The 25,230-nt window shown below is 62.5% G+C and overlaps 3 protein-coding genes across 8 annotated transcripts in view; 2 read left to right on the forward strand and 1 right to left on the reverse strand.

The window, feature by feature from the left end:
• SBNO2 (strawberry notch homolog 2) overlaps positions 1-10,939 on the forward strand; it is a 48,399-nt gene extending 37,460 nt beyond the window's left edge. For 3 of the 4 annotated variants that reach the window (XM_032466139.1, XM_032466137.1, XM_032466141.1), the window contains 21 exons: positions 869-986; positions 1,240-1,345; positions 1,744-1,897; positions 2,608-2,784; positions 3,307-3,404; positions 4,212-4,294; positions 5,163-5,354; positions 5,634-5,803; positions 6,350-6,481; positions 6,887-7,022; positions 7,105-7,217; positions 7,315-7,386; positions 7,471-7,579; positions 7,768-7,842; positions 7,951-8,094; positions 8,188-8,282; positions 8,651-8,743; positions 8,913-9,044; positions 9,246-9,322; positions 9,489-9,679; positions 9,751-10,939. In XM_032466139.1, coding sequence (XP_032322030.1) covers positions 869-986; positions 1,240-1,345; positions 1,744-1,897; positions 2,608-2,784; positions 3,307-3,404; positions 4,212-4,294; positions 5,163-5,354; positions 5,634-5,803; positions 6,350-6,481; positions 6,887-7,022; positions 7,105-7,217; positions 7,315-7,386; positions 7,471-7,579; positions 7,768-7,842; positions 7,951-8,094; positions 8,188-8,282; positions 8,651-8,743; positions 8,913-9,044; positions 9,246-9,322; positions 9,489-9,679; positions 9,751-10,241 — 2,958 coding nt within the window. In that variant the 3' untranslated portion in view covers positions 10,242-10,939. The remainder of the gene's footprint in view (positions 1-868; positions 987-1,239; positions 1,346-1,743; positions 1,898-2,607; positions 2,785-3,306; positions 3,405-4,211; positions 4,295-5,162; positions 5,355-5,633; positions 5,804-6,349; positions 6,482-6,886; positions 7,023-7,104; positions 7,218-7,314; positions 7,387-7,470; positions 7,580-7,767; positions 7,843-7,950; positions 8,095-8,187; positions 8,283-8,650; positions 8,744-8,912; positions 9,045-9,245; positions 9,323-9,488; positions 9,680-9,750) is intronic. The other variant, XM_032466140.1, reaches the window with a different exon arrangement.
• Positions 10,940-11,918: 979 nt separating this feature from the next.
• GPX4 (glutathione peroxidase 4) lies at positions 11,919-14,350 on the reverse strand. Of its 2 annotated transcripts, XM_032466143.1 has the most exons (7): positions 14,202-14,350; positions 13,125-13,219; positions 12,902-13,046; positions 12,597-12,748; positions 12,467-12,491; positions 12,248-12,307; positions 11,919-12,165 (listed from the first exon to the last, which is right to left on the reverse strand). In XM_032466143.1, the coding sequence occupies exons 1-7, from the start codon at positions 14,283-14,285 to the stop codon at positions 12,133-12,135; spliced, it is 594 nt and encodes a 197-aa protein (XP_032322034.1). In that variant the 5' UTR covers positions 14,286-14,350; the 3' UTR covers positions 11,919-12,132. The 2 variants fall into 2 exon arrangements, with proteins under 2 accessions (XP_032322034.1, XP_032322035.1); XM_032466144.1 differs by lacking the exon at positions 12,467-12,491.
• Positions 14,351-18,968: 4,618 nt separating this feature from the next.
• On the forward strand, positions 18,969-24,319 carry POLR2E (RNA polymerase II subunit E). Of its 2 annotated transcripts, XM_032466159.1 has the most exons (7): positions 18,969-19,100; positions 20,157-20,331; positions 22,207-22,322; positions 22,776-22,856; positions 23,318-23,376; positions 23,484-23,562; positions 23,714-24,319. In XM_032466159.1, exons 1-7 carry the CDS (start codon positions 19,044-19,046, stop codon positions 23,777-23,779), a joined length of 633 nt encoding a protein of 210 aa, XP_032322050.1. In that variant the 5' UTR covers positions 18,969-19,043; the 3' UTR covers positions 23,780-24,319. The 2 variants fall into 2 exon arrangements, with proteins under 2 accessions (XP_032322050.1, XP_032322051.1); XM_032466160.1 differs by lacking the exon at positions 23,318-23,376.
• The last annotated feature ends 911 nt before the right edge of the window (positions 24,320-25,230 follow it).

Genomic DNA, 25,230 nt, shown 5'->3' on the forward strand with positions numbered 1-25,230 from the left:
GGGCTCTATCCCTCTGGGATCCGCCCTTGTTCCCACAGTGGAGCCCGGCCAGCCTGGTCACACTGATGGGTGCTGCAGGCCCCCTGTGGCACGTCCCTCCTCCTCTGCATCGTTCTCCCAGGGTCCCCTGCATACCATTTCATGTCCATCCTGTCCCCGCATGTCACGCTGCCCTGTTGCCCCTCAGCCATTTCCCTGTCAAGGAGACATTCTAGTGGTTTCCAGCCTGTCTGCCCCAAGTGAGCATTACATGACCCAGGGCGCCCTGTTATCCTTCTCACTGTCTCCTCTAGCCAGTCCCAGAAGTGGGGTGACTGCAGCCTCGAAAATTCCCCCTCACTCCTTCAGATGAGGAGGGTCCCCTGCGGGTCCTTGGTCTGTTCAAAGCTCCCACAAGCCAGAAGCAGCAGCAAAGTCACGGTGCGTCTGGGTGCCAGGTGACACCCCTGCAGCCCCAGCCAGAAAAGCAGCAGCATGAACCTGAGGCGCAGGGCTGCCCACTGGCCCCCAGCCCACCTCAGAGCCCCGCCTTCCCTCTGCGTGTGTGCGCGCGCGCGTGGGGGGGGCTCTCACCTTGCCTCTCAGATGGCTTCATGACAGACTTACTTGCTGTAACTTGCTCTTTTTTCCCCTTAAAACATTAAGAACTTTCTGTCTTCCAATTTTTGTCAACATCATGTGGGGCCCAAGAGGCTGTTTCCTACTGGCCCTGGCGGCCTCACACACCCAGGTAACCCACCCCATGGCCAGATACCCCCCAGGTACCTTCCAGAGTTCCTCAGACCAGGAAGGGACCGCCTCGGGCCCCATGCTGGGTCTGTAGAGCGGCCTGCCTTCCAATACAGTCCTTAACCCACACCTGCCCCAGATCGTGTTTGATGAGTGTCACAAGGCCAAGAACGCCAGCTCCACCAAGATGGGCAAGGCCGTGCTGGACTTGCAGAACAAGCTGCCCCTGGCCAGGGTGGTCTACGCCAGCGCCACAGGTTAGGGTGTGGGGGAGGCTTGGGGGAAGGGCGGGGAGCTACCAGGGCCCCATTGGTCATCGATTGATGATGCCTGCCCTGGCCCCCTGGTATGTACCCCGGCTCCTGCCAGGCCCTAGGAGGCACCTGGATACAGCCCCCTGTCCTCACATAGACATCAAGCCCCATCAGGGGCCTCTCCTCTGTCAACAGGAGCCTCAGGCGCCCGGCCTTGCTGGGCTAGAGGCCCTGACAGAATGTCCCCCTCCCCCAGGTGCCTCTGAGCCCAGGAACATGATCTACATGAGCCGCCTGGGCATCTGGGGCGAGGGGACGCCCTTCCGGACCTTCGAGGAGTTTCTGCATGCCATCGAGAAGAGGTGTGCCCCACCCCCACCCCACCTATGCCGGGAGAGGAGCAGCAGAGGGCCCTGCTTGTTGCACATGGAGGCACAGTGTCAGGTGCCACCGCCCCGCCCCTCTGGCAACCAGAGGGGTCTTAAAATGCAAGTCCCGTCCTTTCTCTGCTTGGTGCTTCTCTCAGGCTCGGGGCTAGGGCCCTTCCTTGGCCCAAGCAGACCGCCTTTTGTCCGTTTCCAAGGCCCACGGGTGGCGGCCACAGGGTCTTCACACACACTGTCTCCAGCCCCACCAGCGTACCTGGCCCTTCCTCCCTCTCCTAGGGCTCAGCTCTGGGGCGCTCCATCCCTGGGTGGGGCCCAGTATGGAGTCCAGCAGGTCCCCGGCCAGTGCCCAGGCAGCCTGTGTTCATCTGCAGGGGTGTGGGCGCCATGGAGATTGTGGCCATGGACATGAAGGTCAGCGGCATGTACATCGCACGCCAGCTCAGCTTCTCTGGCGTCACCTTCCGCATCGAGGAGATCCCGCTCGCCCCGGCCTTTGAGCGCATCTACAACCGGGCGGCTCTGCTGGTGAGTCTCTGACCAAGTGGGCGCCTGCATCTCCCCTTGGCATTTACCCCCCTGTCGCCTTCAGCATCAGTCCATAAAGATGCCACAGGGATTTGTCAAATTATCGGACGGGGAGCAGCTGGCCTGCCCGCCTCGGTCTTTGGCAGGAGCTCAGCGTCTAGATTCTGTTCTTGTCGAGAATTCCACACGGACTGTAGAACTGGCCCCTGCCTCACCTCCCCACGGTTTCAAGAGCATGTTGCTCCCAGGGCATGACCCAGAGCTGGTGGCCTTTTTCAGTCTGTCCCTGGGGCCATCCCTGCTTCCGACCCACTTGATGGCAGGAGCCCCGCAGTGTGACAGCCATAGATGCACCAGACATGGTCCAGTGTCCCCTGGGGACAGGACCACCCTAGGGAGACCCCTGATCTAAAGTGTCCAGAGCCCAGTGGCTGCTGGCAGAAGGCGCTCACCGCAGGTGCCCCTCCACCTGCAGGCATGGTTCACTTCCCACTTGTGCTGCGTGTCGTTTTCACCCGGCCATGCCAGTGCCATGCTTCTTGGTTTCTGAATGTTTCTGATGGTTGAGGTATCATCAGTGCCTCTGTGTTGCTCTAGTGGTGACCCCCCACCCCTGGCCCCACACTTTCGTGGAATGTGGCTGGTGGGCAGGCAGCCCAGGTCCCGGGCGGGGCTGGCAGTTGTGTGCTCAGCCCACCGTGTCATTGCAGTGGGCCGAGGCCCTGGGCGTGTTCCAGCAGGCAGCCGACTGGATCGGCTTGGAGTCTCGCAAGTCCCTGTGGGGTCAGTTCTGGTCAGCCCACCAGCGATTCTTCAAGTACCTGTGTGTTGCCGCCAAGGTGTGCCGGCTGGTGGAGCTGGCCCGGGAGGAGCTGGCCCGGGACAAGGTGCGCTGATGGAGGTGGTGGCGGGGCTGTGTTGGGACCCTGCCTCCCCGTGTGAAGGGCCACTGGGCAGAACCAGGCACCCGGTGTCAGTCCCACAGTCGCAAAGGAGGCTGCGCGTGACGGCTGGACCCATGAGGGCAGGGTTGGGAACAGCCGTGCTGAGGCCCAGAAGGTTCTGGTCCCGCTCAGTCCAAGCTCCCTGCGGCAAGTGGCAGACAGGGTCTTGCCTAGCTCCCCGTGTCTCCAGAAAGAACAGGGCAGGGGCCACGTGAGAAGAGCAGGGATGCAGGAGCTGAGGCTGGCTCCTGGCGGCCAGGTGGGGATCTGGGCTTGCTTGGGGGTCTGGCAGCCCTCAGGACGCAGGGGGCACTGGGGAAGGAGGCAGAAACTGAGGCCAACCCCAGCGCTCCTGCTGTTGGGCTGGGTGTAGCGGCCTGGGGCTTCCTTGTGGGCCCCTCTGGGGTCCCGCTCCTGGACTGGTGGGCGGGGGCCCCAGCCGCTCACCCCCACTGCACCCCACAGTGCGTGGTCATCGGGCTGCAGTCTACGGGTGAGGCGCGGACTCGGGAGGTGCTGGATGAGAAAGAGGGGCAACTTGATGGCTTCGTCTCCGCCGCTGAGTGAGTGGTGCCTGGGGCCCCTGGGGACCCCTCCCTGTGTGACTGAGTAGGTGTCCCTGCCCTGGGGCCAACCTGTGGTCTGGCCCTGCATGTGACCCCAGCTGCGGGAGCCGGCCAGCCCCTCGACCTTCAGAGACCTTAGGCCCAGCTGTAGTTGTAAGGCCTGAAGGGGGAACTGTGGAGACCCCAGAACGGGGAGGGTGCTGCGGAGGGTCCCAGGACCTTAGAATGAGGCTCCCAGGTGCCCACCCCCCATGTGGTTATGGTGCTATTTCAAGGACTGCTTGGATTATAGAGACTGGCCCAGGTGGTCCCTGAAGACCCGGGCCCCTCACCCCAGAGCCAGAGAGGCCACCCGCGCCCACCCTGAGCATAGGTCCCAGCACAAGGCCCCTTGCCCAGCTCTGCCTCATCCTGTCCACCACACCCCAGCATCACGTCTCTTCTCTGGGAAGCCCCCAGCCCCTCCTCACTCCCCATTCCTGGGAGCTGCCCCTTACCCCTGCTGTGGGCCCTGTGACAACAGGAGTACCCCCATCACAGCACAGCTGTGCCCCCTGTAGCCATGGGCCCACCAAGTGCAGAGGGGCCCCAGCCCCACTGTCCTTGCAGCTCCTTTCCCTCCTGCCCACCTTCTCTGAGCCCCTGATGCGAGTCCCTGCGCCCAGACCCACCCGCAGGGTCCCCTGGCACCAGGCAGCCCCCCACAGAGCAAACCCACACGTGGGACCCATCCCCTGCAGGTCTCCTGGCCTGACAGCTTGGCCTGTTCTTCTGGAGAAAGTAAACCTTGCTTCTCACTTTCAGGGGCGTCTTCCTGTCACTAATTCAGAAGCACTTTCCCTCAACCAAGAGAAAGCGGGAGAGAGGAGCAGGCAGTAAGAGAAGACGTAAGCACTGCCCACCACCTCCCTCCAGCCTCCCTCCCTTCTGAGCGCTGGGTGGGGGTCATTCCCGCCGCCCCCTCTGCTGCTGGCTGCACAGACACATGGCCTGACCCCTGATCCCCACCCCAACCCTCCGAGGCAGCTGCCAAGTCAGCAAATAAAACAAACCCAGCGCTGCAGGATGGGAGTATGGCTAGCTCATCCCTGCACCCCATGCAGTATCTGTCCTCACCTCCAAAAGGCCAGGGCCTGGGTGCAAGGCTGAAACCGCACTAGTCCAGTGGACCAGGACGGAGCCTTTAAAAAGCATCCTGGATGGGGAAGTGACTTCACAGCACCTGCTGGCATGCAGTGCCTGCTGTCCTTCTAGGCAAATGCCCAGCAGCAGCTCAGGGTGGGAAGTGAGGCTCAGAGAGGCCAAGCAACTCACCTGAGGGCACACAGCCAGGCCTGGGGGACCAATCTGGCTCCTTCCACTTCCCAGGACTGGCCTTCCGGGCTCCCGGTCAGCAGCCAAATTCCTAGGCCCCTGGACCACCATCCCCTCAGGACCTGAGCACGTCCTCGGGCTGACCCGCCCAGGGCCGCCTCATGAGTTTGGGCATGTGCCTTCCCTAGGTGCGGCCCGAGGACACACCAGTGTGTCAGGAAGTCTGTCGGGGATGTTAAAACTGCCCCTTTACCCTGCGCCCTAGCCAACAGCAGGACCCAGACCTGCCAAAGCTGGATGGAGCTAGGGGCTTGGGCCCTGAGCCCTTACCATCCCCCACACACAGGCCTGTCCCCAGACTGCTGGGAGTCCCTCCAGGCCAGGTCCGCTGGACAGAGGCGCAGGGCTGGACCACAGTGACCCCTGCCTGCTTCCCTGCAGGGCGGCCGCGGGGCCGTGGAGCCAAGGCACCCAGGCTGGCATGCGAGGTGGCAGGCGTGATCCGGATCAGTGATGACAGCAGCACGGAGTCGGACGGCGGCCTGGACAGCGACTTCCACTCCTCCCCCGAGTCCCTGATGGATGACGACGTGGTCATCGTGGACACCGTCGGGCTTCCAGCCGATGACCGCGGTGAGGCCTGTGGCTGCCCTCCCTTCATTTCCCCGTTTCTCAAGTCGGGGTACTGAGTCTCAGGGAAGTCAGGGCGCATGGCTGGGCAGGGGCAAAGCCGGGTTCATGCTGACAGCCTGGGGTTAAGGAGGTTCTGGACCCCCACACCTCCTGGGTACCTGGCTTACCCCAACTCCCGAGGGGCCCCCTCATCCTCCACGGCCCAGGGCTGCGTCTCCCTGCAAGTATGGCTGTGAGCAAGTGGCCTGGCTGGTCATTTGTGACCCTCTGGCCCCACAGGCCCGCTGTGCCTCCCACAGCGAGACCTGCATGGCCCTGGCATCCTGGAGCGGGTTGAGCGGCTGAAGCAGGACCTGCTGGCCAAGGTGCGGGCACTGGGTCGGGAGCTGCCTGTCAACACCCTGGACGAGCTCATTGACCAGCTGGGGGGCCCAGAGAGGGTGGCAGAGGTGAGCTTTGGTGCCCCCTGGTGGCTGTCTTGGAGAGGTGAGAGTGGCCACAGGGCCCAGCGTCCAAGTGTCCTGCTCACTGGCCAGGGCTGCTGCTGGAGGGCTCTCTTCTCTCAGCCACTGCCTCCCCCCCACCCCCCGCCCTCTGGCCCAGCTCCTCGTCCCCCTGCCCCACACATCCTCTGTGTTCTGGGTGCACTCTTGGGCCCAGGCCTGTCCCCCGACCCCAGAACACCCCTGTGCTCCCTTCTACCTGAGCTACTCTGCTGTTTCTCAGGACGTCCTTCTGGTACCACCTTAAGTTTGTTGTGGCCCAAGGCAGCTGGGTTCTGGGAAAAGACTTAGGAAGACAAGTGAAAACCCTGCCAGTTGCTCCGTGGGCCCCAAGCCCGGGGAGAGGCGAGTCCTGGCCCAGGGTCTACCGCCCCCTCGCCACGCACACCCAGGTGCCCCAGGGTCACAGGTGGGGAAACCGAGACACGCGGGGACCAGCCCCTGGCAGCCACACCAGCTGACAGTCTGTCCCTGGCCCCACCCTGGCTACAGATGACCGGCAGGAAGGGCCGCGTGGTGTCCAGGCCTGATGGGACAGTGGCCTTCGAGTCACGGGCAGAGCAGGGCCTCTCCATCGACCATGTGAACCTCAGGGAGAAGGAACGGTTCATGAATGGCGAGAAGGTGGGGCCCTGGGGGAGGTAACTGTGGGGCTGTGTCTGCAGGACACCCCCTGGACCAGGAGCCAGGAGCAGGGAGCCCACAAGGGCCCTGTGGGCAGGGGAGGTGCAGGGGTCCTGGAGGGCTGGCTCGAGGACCAAAGCCCTCCCTGGCCCGCCCCACCTTCTGTCCAAGTCGCCCATGCCCGCAGCTTCTCTGAGCTGCCCCATGGGAGCTGATGTCCACAAGGCAGGCAGACCCTCCAGGGGTGGTCAAGACTCTGTTCTAAGCCCACATGGGCACCTCTACGGATACACGTATCTGAACTTCCTGTGTGGGTCATTCTGAATGCATCCAAGTGACCCGGGCCCAGGGCCGGAGGAGCAGGCTGTCTGCCCTGATGACCTGGCCATGTCCACGCCTCCCCAGCTCGTGGCCATCATCTCAGAGGCCTCCAGCTCCGGTGTCTCCCTCCAAGCTGACCGCCGGGTCCAGAACCAGCGGCGCCGGGTCCACATGACGCTCGAGCTGCCCTGGAGTGCTGACCGCGCCATCCAGCAGTTCGGTTAGCCCTGTCCCCACCCCTGCCCCAGGTCACCCAACCTTGCAGGCCTGCCAAGGTCTCTGAAAGTCCCCTCTGCCTCCAGGCAGGACCCACCGGTCCAACCAGGTCTCTGCACCTGAGTACATCTTCCTCATCTCAGAGCTGGCTGGGGAGCGCAGGTTTGCCTCCATTGTGGCCAAGCGGCTGGAGAGCCTCGTGAGTGTGTGGGCCGGGGGCTGGGGGAGGCTCCCTGAGGAGGGCAGATCAGGGAGGAGTGTGGGCCACCTGTGACAGCCTCTCCCATCCTGCGCAGGGGGCATTGACCCACGGGGACCGCCGAGCCACCGAGTCCCGGGACTTGAGCAAGTACAACTTTGAGAACAAGGTACCCAAGGAGGTAGGGCCCAAGAGAGGAGGGTCCCGGGGTGCCCAGCCCAGCCTCTGACACAACCCTCGCCCCTCCACGCAGTACGGCGCCCGGGCCCTCAGCTGCGTCCTCACCACCATCCTTAGCCAGACAGAGAGCAAGGTGCCGCTGCCCCAGGGCTACCCGGGAGGGGATGCCGCCTTCTTCCGCGGTGAGTTGGGGTGCCTGCAGTCTCCCCAAGGGGTGCCATCTGGGCCACTGGGATTGGTAGGTGGGATTTGTGTCAAAAGGTCCTCCCCCACACATACCAAGGGGACATTGGTGGTGAGGGGGATCCCTGGTGGGCTGGGGCGAGGGCCGGGAGGGAAGCAGGTGTGAGGCCCCCCTCCCTCCCCACAGACATGAAGCAGGGGCTGCTGTCGGTTGGCATCGGAGGGCGCGAGTCCAGGTCCGGCTGCCTGGATGTGGAGAAGGGTGAGCCCCCAGTAGAGCCTGGGGCGGGCGGCGCCCCCAGACTTCTGTATCCAGTGGACAGGGAGAGGCTGGGCTCAGCCCCAGCCTGAGGCTCCGTCCCGCCACCAGACTGCTCCATCACCAAGTTCCTGAACCGTATCCTGGGGCTGGAAGTGCACAAGCAGAACGCGCTGTTCCAGTACTTCTCTGACACCTTCGACCACCTCATCGCGGTGGACAAGAAGGAGGGCAAATACGACATGGGCATCCTGGGTGAGCGCCGCGGCCGGGCCAGGCCCGCCCTGCTAGACCCCCCTCCCCAAGGCCGGAGCCTGGGCCCCACTCATCCAGCTCGCCCTCTTCCAGACCTGGCTCCCGGCATCGACGAGATCTACGAGGAGAGCCAGCAGGTGTTCCTGGCCCCCGGGCACCCACAGGACGGGCAGGTGGTCTTCTACAAGGTGATCAGACACCGCCCCGGCCCTTCGTCCTGCCCGTCGTCCCCGCCCCCCATGTCCCAACCCATCATCCCCGACCCGCACATCCCCACCCCTCGTCCCGCCCACCGTCCCGCCCCTCACCCCGCCCCTTGTCCCACCCATCACCCCGTCCCACACATCCCTACCCATCGCCCCGCCCCTCGTCCCACCCATCGTCCCCACTCCCTCGTCCCACCCATCGTCCCCACTCCCTCGTCCCACCCATCGTCCCCACTCCCTCATCCCCGCCCCCACATCCCACTCCTCGTCCCAGCTCCCACATCCCCACCCCCTCGTCCCACCCATCGTCCCCACCCCCCACATCCCCCTAATGCCCACGGGCCCTGCAGATCAGCGTGGACCGCGGCCTGAAGTGGGAGGAGGCGTATGCCAGGTCTCTGGAGCTGACAGGCACCCACGACGGCTTCTACCTCTCCTACAAGGTGGGCACCCCCAGCGGCCCCCAGTACCCCAGGGGCAGGACCCCAGCAGCCGGTGGGCTGCGGGGCGAGGGCAGCAGTCAGCCTCAGGCCCTCTTGGGCACGCATACCTTGGGGACCAACACCCAGCATGTGGGGTAGTGCCCCCACCCTGACTCCCACCCCTGCCCAGGTCCGTGACAACAAGCCCAGCTGCCTGCTGGCCCAGCAGAACCGCGGCAAGCTCTTCACCGTGTATAAGCCCAACATCGGGCGGCAGAGCCAGCTGGAGACGTTCGACAGCCTGTGCCGGAAGTTCCACCGGGTAGGCCTAGCCGTGCCCCCACCGAGGCCCTGTAGTTCCAGCCTCCCCCGTGGCTCCTCCCTGGCGGGCCTCCTGCTGTTCCCAGGCCGCCTTCGGCTTCCATGCTCCGCTGCCCTGGCTACCAGGTGCAAGATGAGCAGGCCTGGGGCACTGTGGAGCCCGGGAACACCCGTCCAGGGGCCCAACTGCCTATCTCTGCAGGTGACAGCGGAGGAGGCCAGGGAGCACTGGGAGAGCAGCTACACCTTCTCGCTGACGCACTGCAGCCACACCACGTGGTGAGGCCCAGGCTGGACTAGAGAGGGGGAGGCGTGTGCGCTGCTGTGGAAGGAGCCAGTGCGGAGGGAAGGGCGGTCCCGGAGGCCTGCGGATGAGGGGCAAGGGGTGGGAGCAGGGTGGCCGGGGCTGGGAAGGCAGGCGCAGCAGCGAGTCTGTCCCGTGCAGGAACCGGCACTGCCGGCTGGCGCAGCAGGGTAAGGATTGTGCGCAGGGCCTGCGGCTGCGCCACCACTACATGCTGTGCGGGGCCCTGCTGCGCGTGTGGGGCCGCATCGCCGCCGTCATGGCTGACGTCACCAGCAGCAGCTACCTGCAGATAGTACGTCTCAAGACCAAGGACAAGAAGAAGCAAGTTGGTGAGCGGTGGGCATGGGCGAGGTGGGGGAGGTCGGCCCCCTGCAGGCCCTGACCTCCTGGCGCCCCTCAGGCATCAAGATCCCTGAGGGCTGCGTGCACCGGGTGCTGCAGGAGCTGCAGCTCATGGACGCCGACGTGAAGCACAAGCAGGCGCGCAGCCGAGGGCTTCCCCCTCCACCGGCCGCCCTGCGCCCGCTTGCACTGCCCTGCGGCCCCAGCGAGGTCCTGGACCTCACCTACAGCCCGCCCGCCCAGGCCTTCCCTCTGCCCTCGCCGTTCACCTTCCCACCGCCGCCGGTCCCCGGCCCCGGTGGCCTGCTGCTGGGCGCTCCGGATGCCCCCGAGGCCCCGACTGACCCCGCGGCCCTCCTGCACCAGGGCTGTGACATCAACTTCAAGGAGGTTCTGGAGGACATGCTGCGATCCCTCAACGCTGTGCCACCCGCCGAACCCCCGGGCCCGCTGGGGGCTGGCGGCGGGGCCCCGGGCGCTCCTGGGGGCGGTGGGGGCCCTGAGCGGCAGAGCGTCATCCAGTTCAGCCCCCCATTCCCAAACTCCTAGGTCCCGCCAGGCATCCTTCCCAGACAGGACTGTAAGAACATGCCATGCCTACACCAAGGAAGCGGGTGGCCATCAGGCTGGGTTCCCCTGCCGACTACTGAGAGGATTGGGGGCCAGGGTGCCCTCATCCAGCCCACCGAGGCCCCCACTGCAGTGCCTTCCCGCTGATGCCTGGGCAGACCCCCAAGATGCTGCCAGCCCTGGGGGCCCCTCTGAGGCCCTGCCTGGTGGGGCAGTGGCTGAAAGCAGGTCCCACTCAGGAGATTCCGGGTCTAGAGGCCCAGGAAGGGCCTGGGGGTGGGGGGCCCTCCTCCCTCTCTGTGCCTCGGTCCTCTACTGCCCCCCTCCAGGCCTGGGTTGGGGCTCCTGCCCCACCCACCTTACAGGGCCTGGTCAGGCCTGAACCCCTGTAATCCACAAAACTGGGTGGCCCCAAGAGCTGGAAACTCAGGAAACCCCAGGTGCTCAGGGCCCCACTGTCTCCAGGGGGGCTCCATGGGGCAGATCCCCCCCATTAATATATGCAACTCCTCCTCCCTGCTCTCTGTTCCCTAAATTATTACCCAGCCACCTCTCCCAGGTTCCGGACTCCTGCGGAGCTGGTGGGTGGCCCCCTGGTTTCTATGTGTATTTATAATGAATTCAAGTGTATATATGTAAAGAGATCTTTTTTAAATATATGTGCATTTTCACTACTTCCCAGGCTGTCTGTTCCTGTGGCCTGCAAGGATAGGGACCCAGACTGCAGGTACCACTGCATGTTCCTCCCAGGTGTGGTGATTAGGGGGACCCAGGGACTGAGGTCAGGAGTGGCTGCTGGCCTCTCCCTGCTGGCTCATCCCCTGAAGGCTGCGTGGCCTGACAGATGATTGGGGCCAGGCCAGGGGAGACACCCCACCCCGTGAGGCAGTTTGTCCACTGTGTGGTCCTGGCACTGGAACAGCCAGCCAGCTGCCTCTGAACTGGCAGTGCCAGGCCCGAGGTGTCTGGGCCCAGACACTAGTTGGAGACAGGACCCTGCCTGGGACCCTCTTGGTGGTGTTGAGTTCGGTCCCTCAGACCCCCATGTTCACGGCTGCAGCCTCTGCCTTGGCGCCCTCCCAGGTCTTCCTCGAGGGTGTTGGTTGTGCAGCCCAGGGGCAGGAGAGCCCAGGAGCTGGGCCCCGTCTGGAAGACAGCAGCAGGCTGGGCCACCTTCCACACTCTCCAGGATGGCTCCCTCGAGCTGCAGGCAGGCAAGGAGGCTGTGCCCACAGCCCCTCCTGGGGGACGGCTTGTGCCTGATGAGGCGCGTGAGAAGGCTGGTGCCCTGACTCCGCATCTATTCTGTGAGGCTGGCTTGGTGCCCAGCCCAGGTGCAGCGGGCCTCCAGCAGGCAAGGCCTCACCGCCTAGGTCCCCTGACCCTCCCGCCTCAGCACATGGGAGGAGACCTGGTGGAGGGGGCAGCAGCCGGTCAGGAGTCGTTATTATCTTCCCCAGGATCAGCTCTGCCTGCCCTCTGGGCTGGGCTGAGGCGATTAGCAGCCCAGGGTGCAGCCCTCTGAACCCTGAGGGAAGTCCGCCGTCCACATCCCTCCTCCCCCGCCCCGCAGCCTGGGGAGCTGGCAACACCTGCCACTGCGCCAGGAGGGGCCTGGGACAAAAGACCCCCACCATAAGCAGGAGCACCCAGCAGGCCAGTTTCTATGTTTTATTCTGACAAGGCAGCCAGGGGTGGGGGGTTGCCGAGCTGCGAGCCGGGCCGAGGGGCCTTCCTCCGGCAGGGGTGCACGCCGGGTTCTCAGGTCTGCCCCACCAGGGCTGGTTTTCGGGCAGACCGTCACGGGTGCCGGGTGGAAGGCTCCAAGGGGCACGGGCAGCAGGCTCGGGTAGGGGCGCACCTTGTGGAACTAGAGGTAGCACGGCAGGTCCTTCTCAATTACCTGCAGGGAAGGAGGGGTCAGGGCACCTCTTCCCGTGCCCCCTCCCCACCCCCCGCAGCAGGCTCCCTCGAAAGGCACCTACCAGGGGCTCCTCCATGGGACCGTACCGCTTCACCACACAGCCGTTCTTGTCAATGAGGAACTGCCAGAGAGGCGGTGTCAGTACCGGGAGGCCCGTGGGGCTGGGGCGAGCAAGCAGCCCCCACCCGCCACCCCACTTAGGTCACAGCTGGGGACCCTTGAAGTGGCCCAGTTGTGGCTGGGGGCTGGGTCGTCCCCCTAGGCCTCCAGTCCCCCTTACCTTGGTGAAGTTCCATTTGATGGCACTACAAAGTAAGTGTGATGTCGTGAGGAATCCCATGGCAACTGCAGACCCCCACTGCCCCTGGGGAGCCACCCTGCCCTCCCTTCTTCCCTTGCCCCTAACTTACTTTCCCAGGATGCCCTTCCCCTTGGGCTGAACTTTCATCCACTTCCACAGTGGGTGGGCATCATCCCCATTAACACAGATCTTGCTGAACAAATCGAATTTGACGTTATAGCCGGCGGCGAACTCTTTGATCTCAGCATTACTCCCTGGCTCCTGTGGCAGGGCAGGGGTGCTGGGGGTGAGTGGGGAGGAGCCTGTACCCCTTTGGTCCCTGCTTCAGAAGACAGGCCCTCTCCCCATGCCATCCACCCTGGCTTCGACCTCCGCACACAGGACATACGGGTACATCCAGATCCAGCCACACACCTGCCTCCCGAACTGGTTGCAAGGGAAGGCGAGGATCCGTAAACCACACTCGGCATATCGCGCGTGCAGATCGACCAGCTGAGTGTAGTTTACGTCTGTCTTGCCTCATTGCGAGGCCACGTTGGTGACGATGCACACGTAGCCCCTGGAGGTGGGATGAAGGAATCAGGTCAGGGCCAAGGCCTTTGCCCTGCCTCCCCCCATCAGGTAGACTAGTACCCACCGGTACTTGTCCAGGTTAACCATGTGACCGTCGATGTCCTTGGCTGAGAATTCGTGCATGGAGTGAGCACAGCGCCAATCGTCGCGAGACGCGCACTGCAACGGAAGGGCATGCTGAGCGGACTGCGGGCCTCGGGGTGCCAGGCCCTGGTCCGCGTCCCCTTGGCCCACTCGCTCAGCCCGCCCAGCCAGGGGTGCCAAAGGGAGGACAACTGGGGCACCGGGGCAAGGAAAGAGTGAGGCGGCTCCTCCTCAAAGCTGGGGCAGGACAGGGCGCATTTGACCCAAGACATAACTGAGACCCGGGAAGGGCTTGGGACCCTGCTAGGCGGGTGTGGAGGCCCCGCGCGCACCGGGTCCCGGGACTCGGCCCCGCAGGAGCTCTCCCCGGCCACAGGGCCCCCCTGCCCAGAGTTCTCAGGCGCGGGCCTCTCCCGCCTGCGGCGCGCCCTCCTGCGACGACGGCACACTCGAGCCCTCCGCCTCTGGGGGGCTCGGCGCCGCCGCCCGGCTGGCAACCGGCGCCGCTGCCCGCGACGACCCGGGGAGCCGACGGCTGCGCGGCCCATGCCCGCCCGTTTCTGGCCGCTCCTGTGCCCACCGAGGGCCGCGCCCGGAGGACAAAGAGCCAGTAGCCAAGGGCGCCGTGCCGCTGCTCTGTGACGCCAACGAGCGGGGCCCCGGGAGGCGCAGGGTGGGGGAGGGGCAGTGACACCCCGAGGCGCGTGATCCCGGATTTTCCGGCCATCCGGCGCCCTCGCTCCCCCGGTAGCAGGCGGGTCGCTAGTGGCCGACGACGCCACCCTCAGCTGCCCTGAAGCAGCAGCGTCTGCGCGTCAGGGGCGCCCACCCGGGGGTTCCGACCGCCTAGCCCTAACCCGGCCTCCCGGGAGCCGCCCCCAGTCCCCGATCTAGACTCAGTAACCCAGGCCCGCGCGCTAGCCACCGCTCCGACCGCCGCGGAGGGGGCGGCCGAGTACTGCTCGCGCGCCCCCAGCCAGCGCCGCCAGCCCAAGGTCCCCGCAGCTCCGCGCGCCCGCCCAACGGCCTGCCAGCCAGCCGGCGGCGCCCCGCTCACCATGGTGCTGGCCAAGCCAGGCGCGGCCAGAGCCCCGCAGAGCAGCGCTGGCTTCAGGAGGCGGCACAGTTGGCTGAAGCTCATCGCGGCTGCAGGGGCTCCCGGAAGGCGGCGCTCCTCCCCTCGCCGAGCCGACCAATGGACGCACGCCGGCGAGCCTCGCCTCCCCGCCCTTGGCCACGCCCATCGGCTATCCCATTGGTCGGCTACGCAGGCGCTGCAGACTCGTGCCAGCGCTAGCCAATGGGAGGTCAGGATGAAGGACTGACGGGGGCGGGGTTGGGGCCGGCCTGCGGTTTTGTCCCTATCGGTGACTGCGCATGCCCGTCGGCAGGCGGGTGACCGCGTCCATGCAGGCTCTGGGTTGCGGACAGTTATCCGGGTGGTTGACTGCGGTGCTATGGGATGCCAGACAACTTGAAACAGTACTGGAAACTTGTGGGGCGAGCTGGAATTCTCAAAAATCTCACCCCAGCTCATTGAGAACTGGAAGTTTTCTTTTTAATGTAAATAAAACCACGGTAGGTGTCGGTGTCTCTCCACTTGGGCTGCGGTGTCGTTGCGAGGGCTTGGGGGTCACTTACGGCGACAGCCCCGGACAGCGGCATGCCTGCCGCAGGGTGAGCCATCAGCACAGGGCCGAGTGTCACTTCCCTTGGACTCCGCCGTCTTAGCTGCTTATATAAGTGACACGCGAGCCCTGGCGGGGCTGTTAGCTGTTACCCAGTTACGGATTAACCCGCACTTCGGCTTCTGTGGTCCCGCCCCCGAGAGAAGACGCGCGAGGGCTCGCAGGTGTGTGCTTAGAAAGGAAAACGCAAGCGCAGTGGTATCTGTTGTCACTTCCCACTGCGTGTGCACGCAGTTGAGGATGGAGCTCCCGGCTGCCTTGGCTCCAGACTCATTTCCACTCAAGGCTCAGGCATTTGGCCACAGCCCAGAGAGAAGACCCACCCCATTCTCGGGAACTGAGTCATGGAATGCCACCGCCGGCCCTAACCATGGCCGGAGGTTGACCTGCAGGCTGGACAGAGGGTGGTTTCAGCTTTGTGTGCTGCCCGTCAACTTCTCGTTCTTTTCTTGGACCCTCCCATGAACGTTTCTACAGAGGCCTTGGGGGCAGGACTTTCCGGGCTGGACTCATTTGGGGGAACTGATGAGCCCCCAAGACCCAGCCCCAGGGGAGTTTGGGGGCAGAGGACAGGGTCCCCCGCCAGGTTGCTATATTCCTATCTTGCACAACCAGGCTTCAAGCCTCAGTGGTCACCAGAGGCTGCTGAGTTCTGGCCAGGAGCCTCCATTTTCCCAGCTGGGCCTCCTCCCTTCTCAGGAAACCCCCCCTCATTTCCGCCCCCTGGCGACACTGGGTGTCAGGCCACGCTAGGGAGTCTGAGTGGCCCTTGGGAAGACCCAGCTGTTCCCTTCAGCTGGGATCTGGAGCTTTGTTGGAAAGATGGCCACCAACTGGTTGTTTACTTCAGGATTTCCAGAAAAACAGCTCAGGATGACGCCCCCGTGGAGCACAAGGGGCAGGGTGGTGGGAGGACGTGGGGTTAATGGGGCAAGGCCTCACCAGGTTCCTGACTGCCTGCCAGTTACAGCAGAGCAGAGGTGGGGAGGCCAAGCCCGTGGGCCTGGAGCTGCCCTTGCTGGTCCCACTGGCTCTGGTAGGGATTTGTGCCTGCGGTTTCACAGCTTTTCCCCCACTTTCCCCACACTGAGGTGAGGCAAGGGAATCTTGGGGAAGTCTCAAGCCTCCAGGGAGGCTCCTCTGTGGTGGCCAGGGTGCCTGGGTCCCCCAGAGAGGGAGCTGACTTGCCCACCAGCCAGAAGACTCTCCAGAACATCTTTCAGATCCAAGAGGAGGCGCCTGGACAGAGCTGCCTGGGGCCTGATTTCTTCTTGAGAAAAAAAAATTTTTTTTGAGATAAAATTCACCATTTTAACCAAGGTGTACAATTAAGTGATGTTTAGAATATTTATAATGTTGTGTGACCATCAACACCATCTAATTCCAGAACATTTTTATCGTCTCAAAAAGAAACCCTATCCCCATCTGCAGTCACTCCCACCCACCTCCCCCAGCCCAACACCCACCATCCTACTTCGTTGCTATGGATTTGACTCTTCCAGGGACCTCATATGAGTAGATCAGACACTATTTGGCTTTCTGTTTCTTGCTCATTTCATTCAGCACCCCAAAAAGAAACCCTCAGCTCCACTACCAGTCACTCCTCTCCATCCACTTCTCAAGTCCCTGGCAACCTGTCTCTGGATTTGCCTGTTCTGGACGTTTCACACAAATGGAGTCACTCACAATGGGGCCTTTTGTGTCTGGCTTCTCTTGATGAGTATCATGTTTTCATGATAGGTTTATCCAGCTTGTAGCATGTGTCAGGGCTTCACCCTTTTGATGGGTGGATAATATTCCATCATATAAATGGGCTACGTTGTGTTTATCCCTTTATCTACTGACGGGCTTTTGAGTTTTTTTCACCTTTTGACTTTGTAATGCTGTACAAGTGTTTGCGTGGGAGTATAGTGTCATTTCTCCTGGGTGTGTAATAGGGAAAACAAATCTGACTCCATATTGTATCTGTTCCTCTGGCTCTAACACAGTGCTCTGTTTCCTGGGCTCAGTCATGCTGATTCTGCACCTTTTGTAAAAGAATTGCCTGTAGACTGAAACAGACAGGAGAGCCCATTCTCAAGGCTCTGACTCTTAAGGGTACAACACTTTTCCATTCATACAGAAATAGAAAGTTGTAGAACAGAGAACATTATTTGTCTTGTTGGAGGTTTACAGGGACATCCTGACCTGACCCACATGGACAGCTGCAAGAACAAAGGATTCCGACATCAAGAAGTTTTCAACAACCAATCACACCCCCTCCCCTTTTTAGTATCAAAGGAGCCTGAATTCTGACTTGAGGAAGATGGTTCTCCGGGACGCTAGCCCCCCACCTTCTTGGTCCACTGACTTTCCAAATAAAGTTACTCTTCCTTGCCTCAACAGGTCAACTCCACATTTATCAGCCTCTCAGGTGGCGAGCAGTACAAACTTGGACTCAGTAACAGATATGCCCCTAGGGTGGAAGTGCTGGATCACAGGGTGACTCTCTTTAACTGTTTGAGGAGCTGCTGGACTTTCCCACAGCCACTGCCCTGTTTTACATCTGCACCCAGGAGCCTGTGGGTGGTGACCTGATTTCTAGGCACTAAGTGGTCAGGGGGTTCGTGGAGAAGGTTGCCACTCCATGTCCTGTTGCTGAGGCCTTGCAATCACAGGCAGGACTCTGAGTCTTGGGTGTTGGGGTTGAGCCCTGCCAGCCTCTTGGGATCCCGAGTCCCCCCAACTCTTGTGAGCCCTTTCTCCTCTCTTCCATGCCCCAAGGAACAGCAAGATGACCTCACATCCCCCTGCGCCCGTCTGCACCTGGAGTCACCTCAGTTACCGTCCAGGCCCCCGACTTGGGCTCCAGCAGTTCTGCCCCTGCCCCCTGCCCAGATCTGTCCATCACTCCAGCAACCCAGACAGACACCCTTTCTTAAAATTCACTTAAAATTCACTCCTGACCTGCTTCGTCTCCACCTTCAGCCCTCCTCCCACTGCATTCACATCTCCAATTCCTTTCCTCCAGCAAACACCCAGCCAACACACACAGCCAGGCCTGCTCCTTGAATCTGCCCTGTTCATGGTCACACACCACATGCCCTTGGCCAAACCCCTACCCAATCCACAAGGCCTCCCAGGATCTGTCCCACCTGACCCCCTAACTTCCTCTCCTACCTCTCCCCATCACAGGCCTCCTTGCTGCCAACACACCAAGGTCCAGCCTCAGGGCCTTTGAACAGATTGCACCCTCTGCCTGATGCACCTCCCTCAGCTTCCTCTATTTCTCCTTCCACAGCATTGTCACCTTCTAAAACACTTCATCATTTACTTATTATGTGCACTGTTCACGGCCCGTCTCTCTCAGATCTCTTTGGTTCACTGTCCCTGTTGTTGCTTCTTAAATACTGAATCAGTGAATGAATGTATTACTGAATGAGAAGTTACTGGGGGGCTGGGCTGGGCTGGACAAACCTCCTATATGGACTCGGCGGGGAAAGGGCAGATGGGGAGGTTGTAAAAAATGCACGGTCTTGGGGGGCTGTGGAATATGTGGGTAGGGGCTGGATTGGGGCTCAGGGGACAGAAAAGGGGGAAGACAGAGATGGGAGCATTTCATAACCAGGTGCTATGCCAAGCTCATCTGAAGTACGACCATCCCTTTAGATTCTCAGCTAACCCTCTAATATGAGGTCACTTTTTCATTTCCATTGTACAGACAGAAAACTGAGGCCGAAGTGCATAGTTGGACGCGGCCCAGAGCCAGCTGAGAGAACCCCCTACAGTTGGACGCACAAATACTTATGGAGTGGCTGCCCAAGAGTCCCTGGGAGCCGAGCAGACCCCAGACCCCATCGCGACCTCAGTTTCCCCGCCCACACCTCGACTTTGCTGCTTTGATTCTAAACTGCCGCCCCGAGGCGGGCGTTGGGTGGGAACTACAACTCCCGAGAGGCCTTGCAGTCAAAGCCACGCGAAAACTTCCGGGGCCGGAGGGCGGTGCTGTTGGCACGTTTCTCGCGCAGCCAACCGCCGCCTTAGTAAGGCTAGGGCTGCCCTTGGCGCTACCGCTCCTGAAGGTCGCTGCATTCAGGCGTTCGCTGGCGACAGCCCTACACGGGGCGGGTTGGGGGGGGAGGGGCCTCACCGAGACTCGGCGCAGGCGCAGTGGGCACGGGTCTTGGCGGGCGCAGGCGCAGTGAGTGCGGGCGGCAGCGGCGGTGGCGGCCATGGACGACGAGGAGGAGACGTACCGTCTGTGGAAGATTCGCAAAACCATCATGCAGGTGAGCCCCGCGGGGGTGGCTCTGCTTAGCGAACGCGGCGAGGGCGGGCCTCGCTGCGCCAGGCGAGCCGGGCACGCAGCAGCCGGGGCGCGGACGGCGAGTGCGTGGCCGAGGGTTGGGAACGCGCCTCCCCACGCCGGCGGCGCGGCCGGAGCTGGAGGGTGCTGTCAAGACTGGGTCCCCGGGGCCCTCATCAAGGCGGGGGTCTGCGGGGATGGAGGTTCCCCACGGACCAGCGGCCGAGACGCCCCGGGGAGGGGGTCAGGGTCTCACTGGAGGTGGAGGTCCCGGGTCCACGTCAAGCGCGGAACACAGAATCCCGGAACCGTGGGTTTGAAGGAACCCTGGTCAGCTGGACTCACAGATGTCTGGTGGCTACTTCGACGACCCAGGAGCCACCAGCTTACTCGGTTACTCGGGCCGGTCGGCTCAGAGTCATATCAGTCCCCTGGCCGAGCATTCTATGTGCCACGTGCTTCTAAGCCACCCCATGGGAGGGGACCAGGGTGATCCCACAGAGGCTTGGGCCCTTGACCAGGAGCCCCCTCCCAGGAATCCTGCCGGGACTAAGCCCAGGCAGCGGCACCCAGCTTTCCCACTGCCTTGCAAAGTCACCCCAAAGACAGGGCCGGAGCAGCTGTGCTTGAGGCTGGCAGTGTCAGGGGCCTGAAGAGAAGACTGAGGGCTCAGGAGGAAGGGTTGGGCTGTGGAGGACTTCACCGAGGAAAGGGTCAAGGCTCCAGCCTTCCTTTCTTCGTCTGGGTCCTCTTCTAGCCCACCCACTCAAAGAGCCCAGTTTCTGAGGCAAGACCTAAAACTGCTGGGCCATGGGCATTTGCCTGGTTTTCCAACCAGTGTCTACCCTGGCCAGCCCAGCCACACCTCTTCCAGCCTGCTGTCCCTGTCTGCCCCAGAACCCTGGGGCCTGGCTATGGACTCAACAGCCCCCCGCGTCCCAACTCTGTCCCGGTCTCCTCTGCAGTGGCCTGGCCCAGCCTGAGCTCCTGCTGCTATCCCCCCTCCACCCTGGGGCCACCTGGCTCCTTCTCTCTGCAGCTGTGCCACGACCGTGGCTACCTGGTGACCCAGGACGAGCTGGACCAGACGCTAGAGGAGTTCAAGGCCCAGTTTGGGGACAAGCCCAGTGAAGGGCGGCCTCGGCGCACAGACCTCACGGTGCTGGTAGCTCACAACGATGACCCCACTGACCAGATGTTCGTCTTCTTCCCAGGTGAGGGCCTCAGGGGCCCCAGTTCTGGTGCAGCCATCCGAGGGCCTGCTCAGGGCTAGCCTGTAGCAGCCCCCTGCCACGTGACCCAGAGTCTGTCCCCGGCCTTATTCTTCTGCCCCTCTTGCCCTTTTTGTTGTGGGGACGCCTTTTCCAGCTTCCTTCCCTTCAGTTGCTCTCCCCATCCTCTCTTTAACCATTTTCTCCAAGCGGGATCATCACAGGCCTCCCCACTGAGCCCCCAAGTCCTCTCTGCTCTGTGCCCATTGGCCTGGCTCTTGTTCCCAGAACTTGCTGTTCCCGGCAGCTCTTCCTGCACTGCTGTAGACTCCTGGCCCGTCCTCCCTGCTGCAGCCCCCCTTGCTGCTCCCTTCCCTCCTTGTCCTGCGCATCCCTGGTGACTGCGCTCAAGTGCCCCCCACCTCAGACCCCCTCTGAGCCGTGAGTTGAGTGAGGAGCCCCCAGGGGTGTCCCAGGACTCCTGTTCTCTCTGTCTTAACGCTTCCTCCACTGAGGCAGCGCGGCTCTAAAGCCCCGAAGGTTCAGGGGCTGTGGTGTGTCATGACCCCCCAGTGCCTTGAATCAAGGGTTGCTGAGCAGACCCAGGTGGCACTTTTAAGAAAAGCGTCCCCATGCATGAAACACACTTGTTGGAGCCTTTGGTGCCTAATCACATGCCTCCTGGACAGCCAGCTCGGCCTCGAGAGAATCTGCCTGGGGGTCAGAGCCTCCCTAGGTTTGGGGGTCTCACTTCACTTCCTGGTCTTTCTTTAGTGACGATGGGAGTGTCACTGCTCTCAGGTGTGTCACGGGACAGGGTCGAGGTTCCTGCCTGTGTTCATTTGCACTGGTTGCTATAACAAAACCCCACAGACAGGGGCTTAAACAGACACAGGTTATCTCTCCCAGTGCTGGAGCCTCCTTGGTGTGTAGACGGCGGTCTTCTCCCTGCATCCTCGCCTGGCCATCCCTCCCTGTGTGTCTGTCCTGATTCATTTTCATAACAACCTGAGCCACATTGGATCGGGGCCCACTCTGAAGGCCTTGTGTTACCTTAATTACTTTTTATTTCAATTCTTCTTATTGAAGCCAGCTTACAGTGTTAGATTCAGTAGCACAGCAAAGTGACTCAGTTACGTGTGTGCGTACAAGCATCCACTTTTCCACATTGCTGTTTGAGGGATTAATAGATACACATTATTGTATGGAGATGAAAGGGTCTACTGTACAGCACAGGGAACTATATGCGATTTCTTGTAAAAAGCTATAATGGAAAAGCATCCTAACTATTTTCTTAAAGACCCCATTTCCAAGCAGTCTCATTCTGTGGCTCTGGGGCTTAGGACTCCAGCAGAGGGCAGACTGTGCTGAGACGCCCCACAGGCCCCGGCCCAGGCGCTGAGCCGCTGGGCTCATGCCAGGCAGTTCTCCTGTGATCGGCCGGGCCCTGTGAGGGCTGTGCTGGCAGCGCGGGGCTGGGCGGTCCAGCTCCACTGGGGGACTGTGCTCTCCAGGTCGTCTCACCCCTGCTTGCCTCTGAACACCCAGCACTGGTCTCACGGGTGCCCAGATAGGCTTCCCATACCTGAAAACCACTGTGGCGGCGCTGGCCCAAACCCAGACCCCCAGGCCCCACTTCCAGAAAGAGGTCCCTTGTGGCCAGGGGGCCCTGGCACCTTCCTGCTCCCCATGTGACCAGGAGGCAGCCCGCCCCCTGTTCTGGGAGCCAGCAGCCCAGCTCTCGCTCCGCAAAGGGGGAAGCCAAAGCCCCAGAGGGGGAGCGGCGCCGCAGCAGGTTGGCCAAGTGGGGCTAGCGCCTGGGCGCCAGGCAGGGGCTGCGGGCGGGCAGCGCGGTGCTGAGCGGCGCTGTGTCTGCAGAGGAGCCCAAGGTGGGGATCAAGACCATCAAGGTGTACTGCCAGCGCATGCAGGAGGAGAGCATCACGCGGGCCCTCGTCGTGGTGCAGCAGGGCATGACGCCCTCCGCCAAGCAGGTGCGGCCCCTCTCTGCCCCGCCGCCAGGGCCAGCCCCGGGGCAGCGTGTCCACCGAGGCTTCGGGAGCTCAGGGTCTGAGAAGGAGCTGCTGTCCCGGGTGGGCGGCTTGGGGTATCCTCAGAGCAGGCCCAGCGCTCCCCGGTTGAGGGCGGGGGCACGGGTGAGCACCTTGGTCTTGTGCCTCTGGGGGCTCTGGGGTCCTTGTGGTCACGCCTCTGCAGGGAGGGGCAGCACACCAGACCCTGGACACCCCTGTTGACAGAAGGGCCCTCACTTTTCGTGGGCGGGGCAGGTGGGCTTCTCCGAGGCACGAGAGCAAACCCCATCCGGCTTCCCCCTGCCAGCTGCCTGTGAGGAAGGAGCTGGCTGGGGTTTCCCGGGCACTAGGGCACCAACGTGGGGCGGGAGGGTGGCCCCTGAGGCTCTGCCTGAGAGTTGACGTTTCTCCCAGTCCCTGGTCGACATGGCCCCCAAGTACGTCCTGGAGCAGTTTCTGCAGCAGGAGCTGCTCATCAACATCACAGAGCACGAGGTGGGCGGGGGTCACCAGGGGTGTGGGTGGGTGGGACCCCGTGGGGGTGGGGCAGGGGCAAGGCAAGACTGGAAACCCTGCTCCTGCCCCTCAGCGGAGACACAGGGTCTGGGGGCCCCTTCCCGAGTGGAGAGGAGGTGGAGCAGGGGTCTCAGAGTGTGGGCCCTGGGCCAGCAACAGCTTGGAGTGCAGGTTCCCAGGCCCAGCCCGCATGCAGTTAGGAACTCCGGATGGGGTGGAGTCTGTCTTTCCCTAGAAGCAGCGGGGGGCCTGAGGTGCCCTGTGGCCCGTCTCCATGACCATGGTGCTGTGGGCACCGGGGCCCCGTCCTAGGGTGGGGTCAGGAGGGTGGGATTTGGGCCAAGACTTCCTGAGCCCACGCCGCAGCCCTCTCTTGTATGGGGGCACGGTAGGGGGGTGTCTGTCACAGCCCCATGGCTACCAGCTTCTCTTCTTGGCAGTTGGTGCCAGAGCATGTGGTCATGACTAAGGAGGAGGTAACGGAGCTGCTGGCCCGGTAGTATCCTTCCTGGCCCCAGTGGGCCTGGCGCCCCCTCGCCCCACCTCTCCCCTCCACGCGCACCCCCGGCCAGCCCAGCCTGGCTTTTTCCCTGACCTGTTTCCCAGCAAACTCCGAGAGAACCAGCTGCCCAGGATCCAGGCGGGAGACCCCGTGGCGCGTTACTTCGGGATAAAGCGGGGCCAGGTAGGAAGCCCTTCTCAGGACGGGGAGCGCTGGGGGCCCGGCGTTCTGGGCCAGGGGAAGAGGCAGCCCCAGATGGCGGGGAGCCACCTGCTCCGCTGGCCGTGTGACTGAGGGGAGCCCTGCCCCAGCCGCTGCTCTCCCACTCCTGCAGGTGGTGAAGATCATCCGGCCCAGTGAGACTGCGGGCAGGTACATCACCTACCGGCTGGTGCAGTAGCCGCCTGACAGCCCAGAAGTGCACAGTGCGGCTGGGCAGAGAGGGCTGCGGGGTTTGTCTCAGTCCCGTGAGTGAGCCCCACCTGTTACCCGGCCCGGAGGCAGCCCCGCATCCAGCCTGGGTGTGCCCAGCTCACGTGACAGGTGGGGCGCGTGACTGCCCCTTCTCCCCTGGCCTGTCCCTGGGGGACGGAAAGTTGTGAGCCTAGTGGCTGGCTGCCCTGGGGGAGTCTGCTCCTCCAGGCACCAAGGCTGCCTGCCTCGGGTTTGCCTCTCCTGGTCGCCTGGACGCTGAGCCCCACTGTGCATCCCACCTGATAGTGCCTCAGGAGGGGACAGGATTCCCCCTTGAGGGCCTGGGTGTGCGTCTCTGGTCGGCCCCTTTCCTCCTGGCCTTCCCGGTCCTTTTCCCCATCAGCGGTCCTGATGCTGCCCGTCTGTGGGTGCTCTGAGGGCAGCAGGGAGGGAGATGAAAACTGGTCTGGATTTTGATTGCTGTTATATGCTGGGCATTTTTAAAAATTAAAGCTATTTTGAGTAAGTTTGCTCGTCTGAGAGACTGAGAAAGGGTAGCCTCACGGTGCAGGGGCAGCCTTGCTCCTGCTCCTGCTCCCGCTCCCAGCCCCTCCACGCAGTCTCAGCCTCCCCTCCATCCCCAGTGCCTGCTCCCCCACCTCAGGGCCCCCACCCCCTCCCCGTGTCCTGCTGGGAGCTGCGGGAGTGAGGTTCCGGGAGGGGTCCCGTGCCACTTCCAGCTCCGCTGTTCGGTGCTTCTCCCGCGTGCGAGCTTGGGAGCAGACTGCCCGCTTTTGCCCTGTCGCCAAGCTGAGAGGCCTTCCTGCCAAGCCTAAGCACAGTTGTTTCTATTCTCCATTTGATGGCTTTATTGAGGTAGAATTCACATACCATACAATTCACCTGTCAGAAGGGCAAAGTTCCATGCACACACTGTCATGCACCCATCACCACAATCAACTTTGGACCACTTTCTTCACCCTAAAAAGAAGTCCTGGCCCCTGACAGCCAGGAGCCCTCTCCCTGTGTCTGGGGACTGGCCTGTTCTGGACGCCTCACATCCGCGGACTCACACACTGTGTCCTTCTGTGTCTGCTTCTCTCCCTGAGCGTCATGCTCTCGGGGTCCGTCCCCGTGGGAGCGGGTGTCAGGGCTGCTCTCCTGGTCACGGCTGAGCGATGCTCCCGTGAGGGAGGGACGCGTGTTTGTCTGTTCTCCGGTTGATGGACGCTGGAGTTGTTTCCGTTTCTCGGGGATTGTGAGTAATGTTGCTGTGAACTTCCAGGTGAAAGTTAGTGTGGACGTGGGTTGGTTTGTTTTTCTGGGTGTGTACCTCGGAATAGAATTGCTGGGTCATATGGAAGCTCTGGTTACCCTTTCAAGAGACTGTTTCCCACAGCAGCTGCCCCATTTCCTGTTCCCACCAGCCCTGTACAA

Source organism: Camelus ferus, chromosome 22, assembly GCF_009834535.1.
Source record: "Camelus ferus isolate YT-003-E chromosome 22, BCGSAC_Cfer_1.0, whole genome shotgun sequence".
In the NCBI taxonomy this organism is placed as follows: domain Eukaryota; kingdom Metazoa; phylum Chordata; class Mammalia; order Artiodactyla; family Camelidae; genus Camelus; species Camelus ferus.

What these genes read in the sequence shown, in the direction of transcription:
- POLR2E (XM_032466159.1), top strand. Translation starts at nt 19,044, where the DNA reads ATGGACGACGAGGAGGAGACGTACCGTCTGTGGAAGATTCGCAAAACC. An exon ending in TTCGCAAAACCATCATGCAG is followed by an intron (nt 19,101 to 20,156) that starts GTGAGCCCCGCG and finishes TTCTCTCTGCAG; the next exon opens with CTGTGCCACGACCGTGGCTA. An exon ending in TGACGCCCTCCGCCAAGCAG is followed by an intron (nt 22,323 to 22,775) that starts GTGCGGCCCCTC and finishes CGTTTCTCCCAG; the next exon opens with TCCCTGGTCGACATGGCCCC.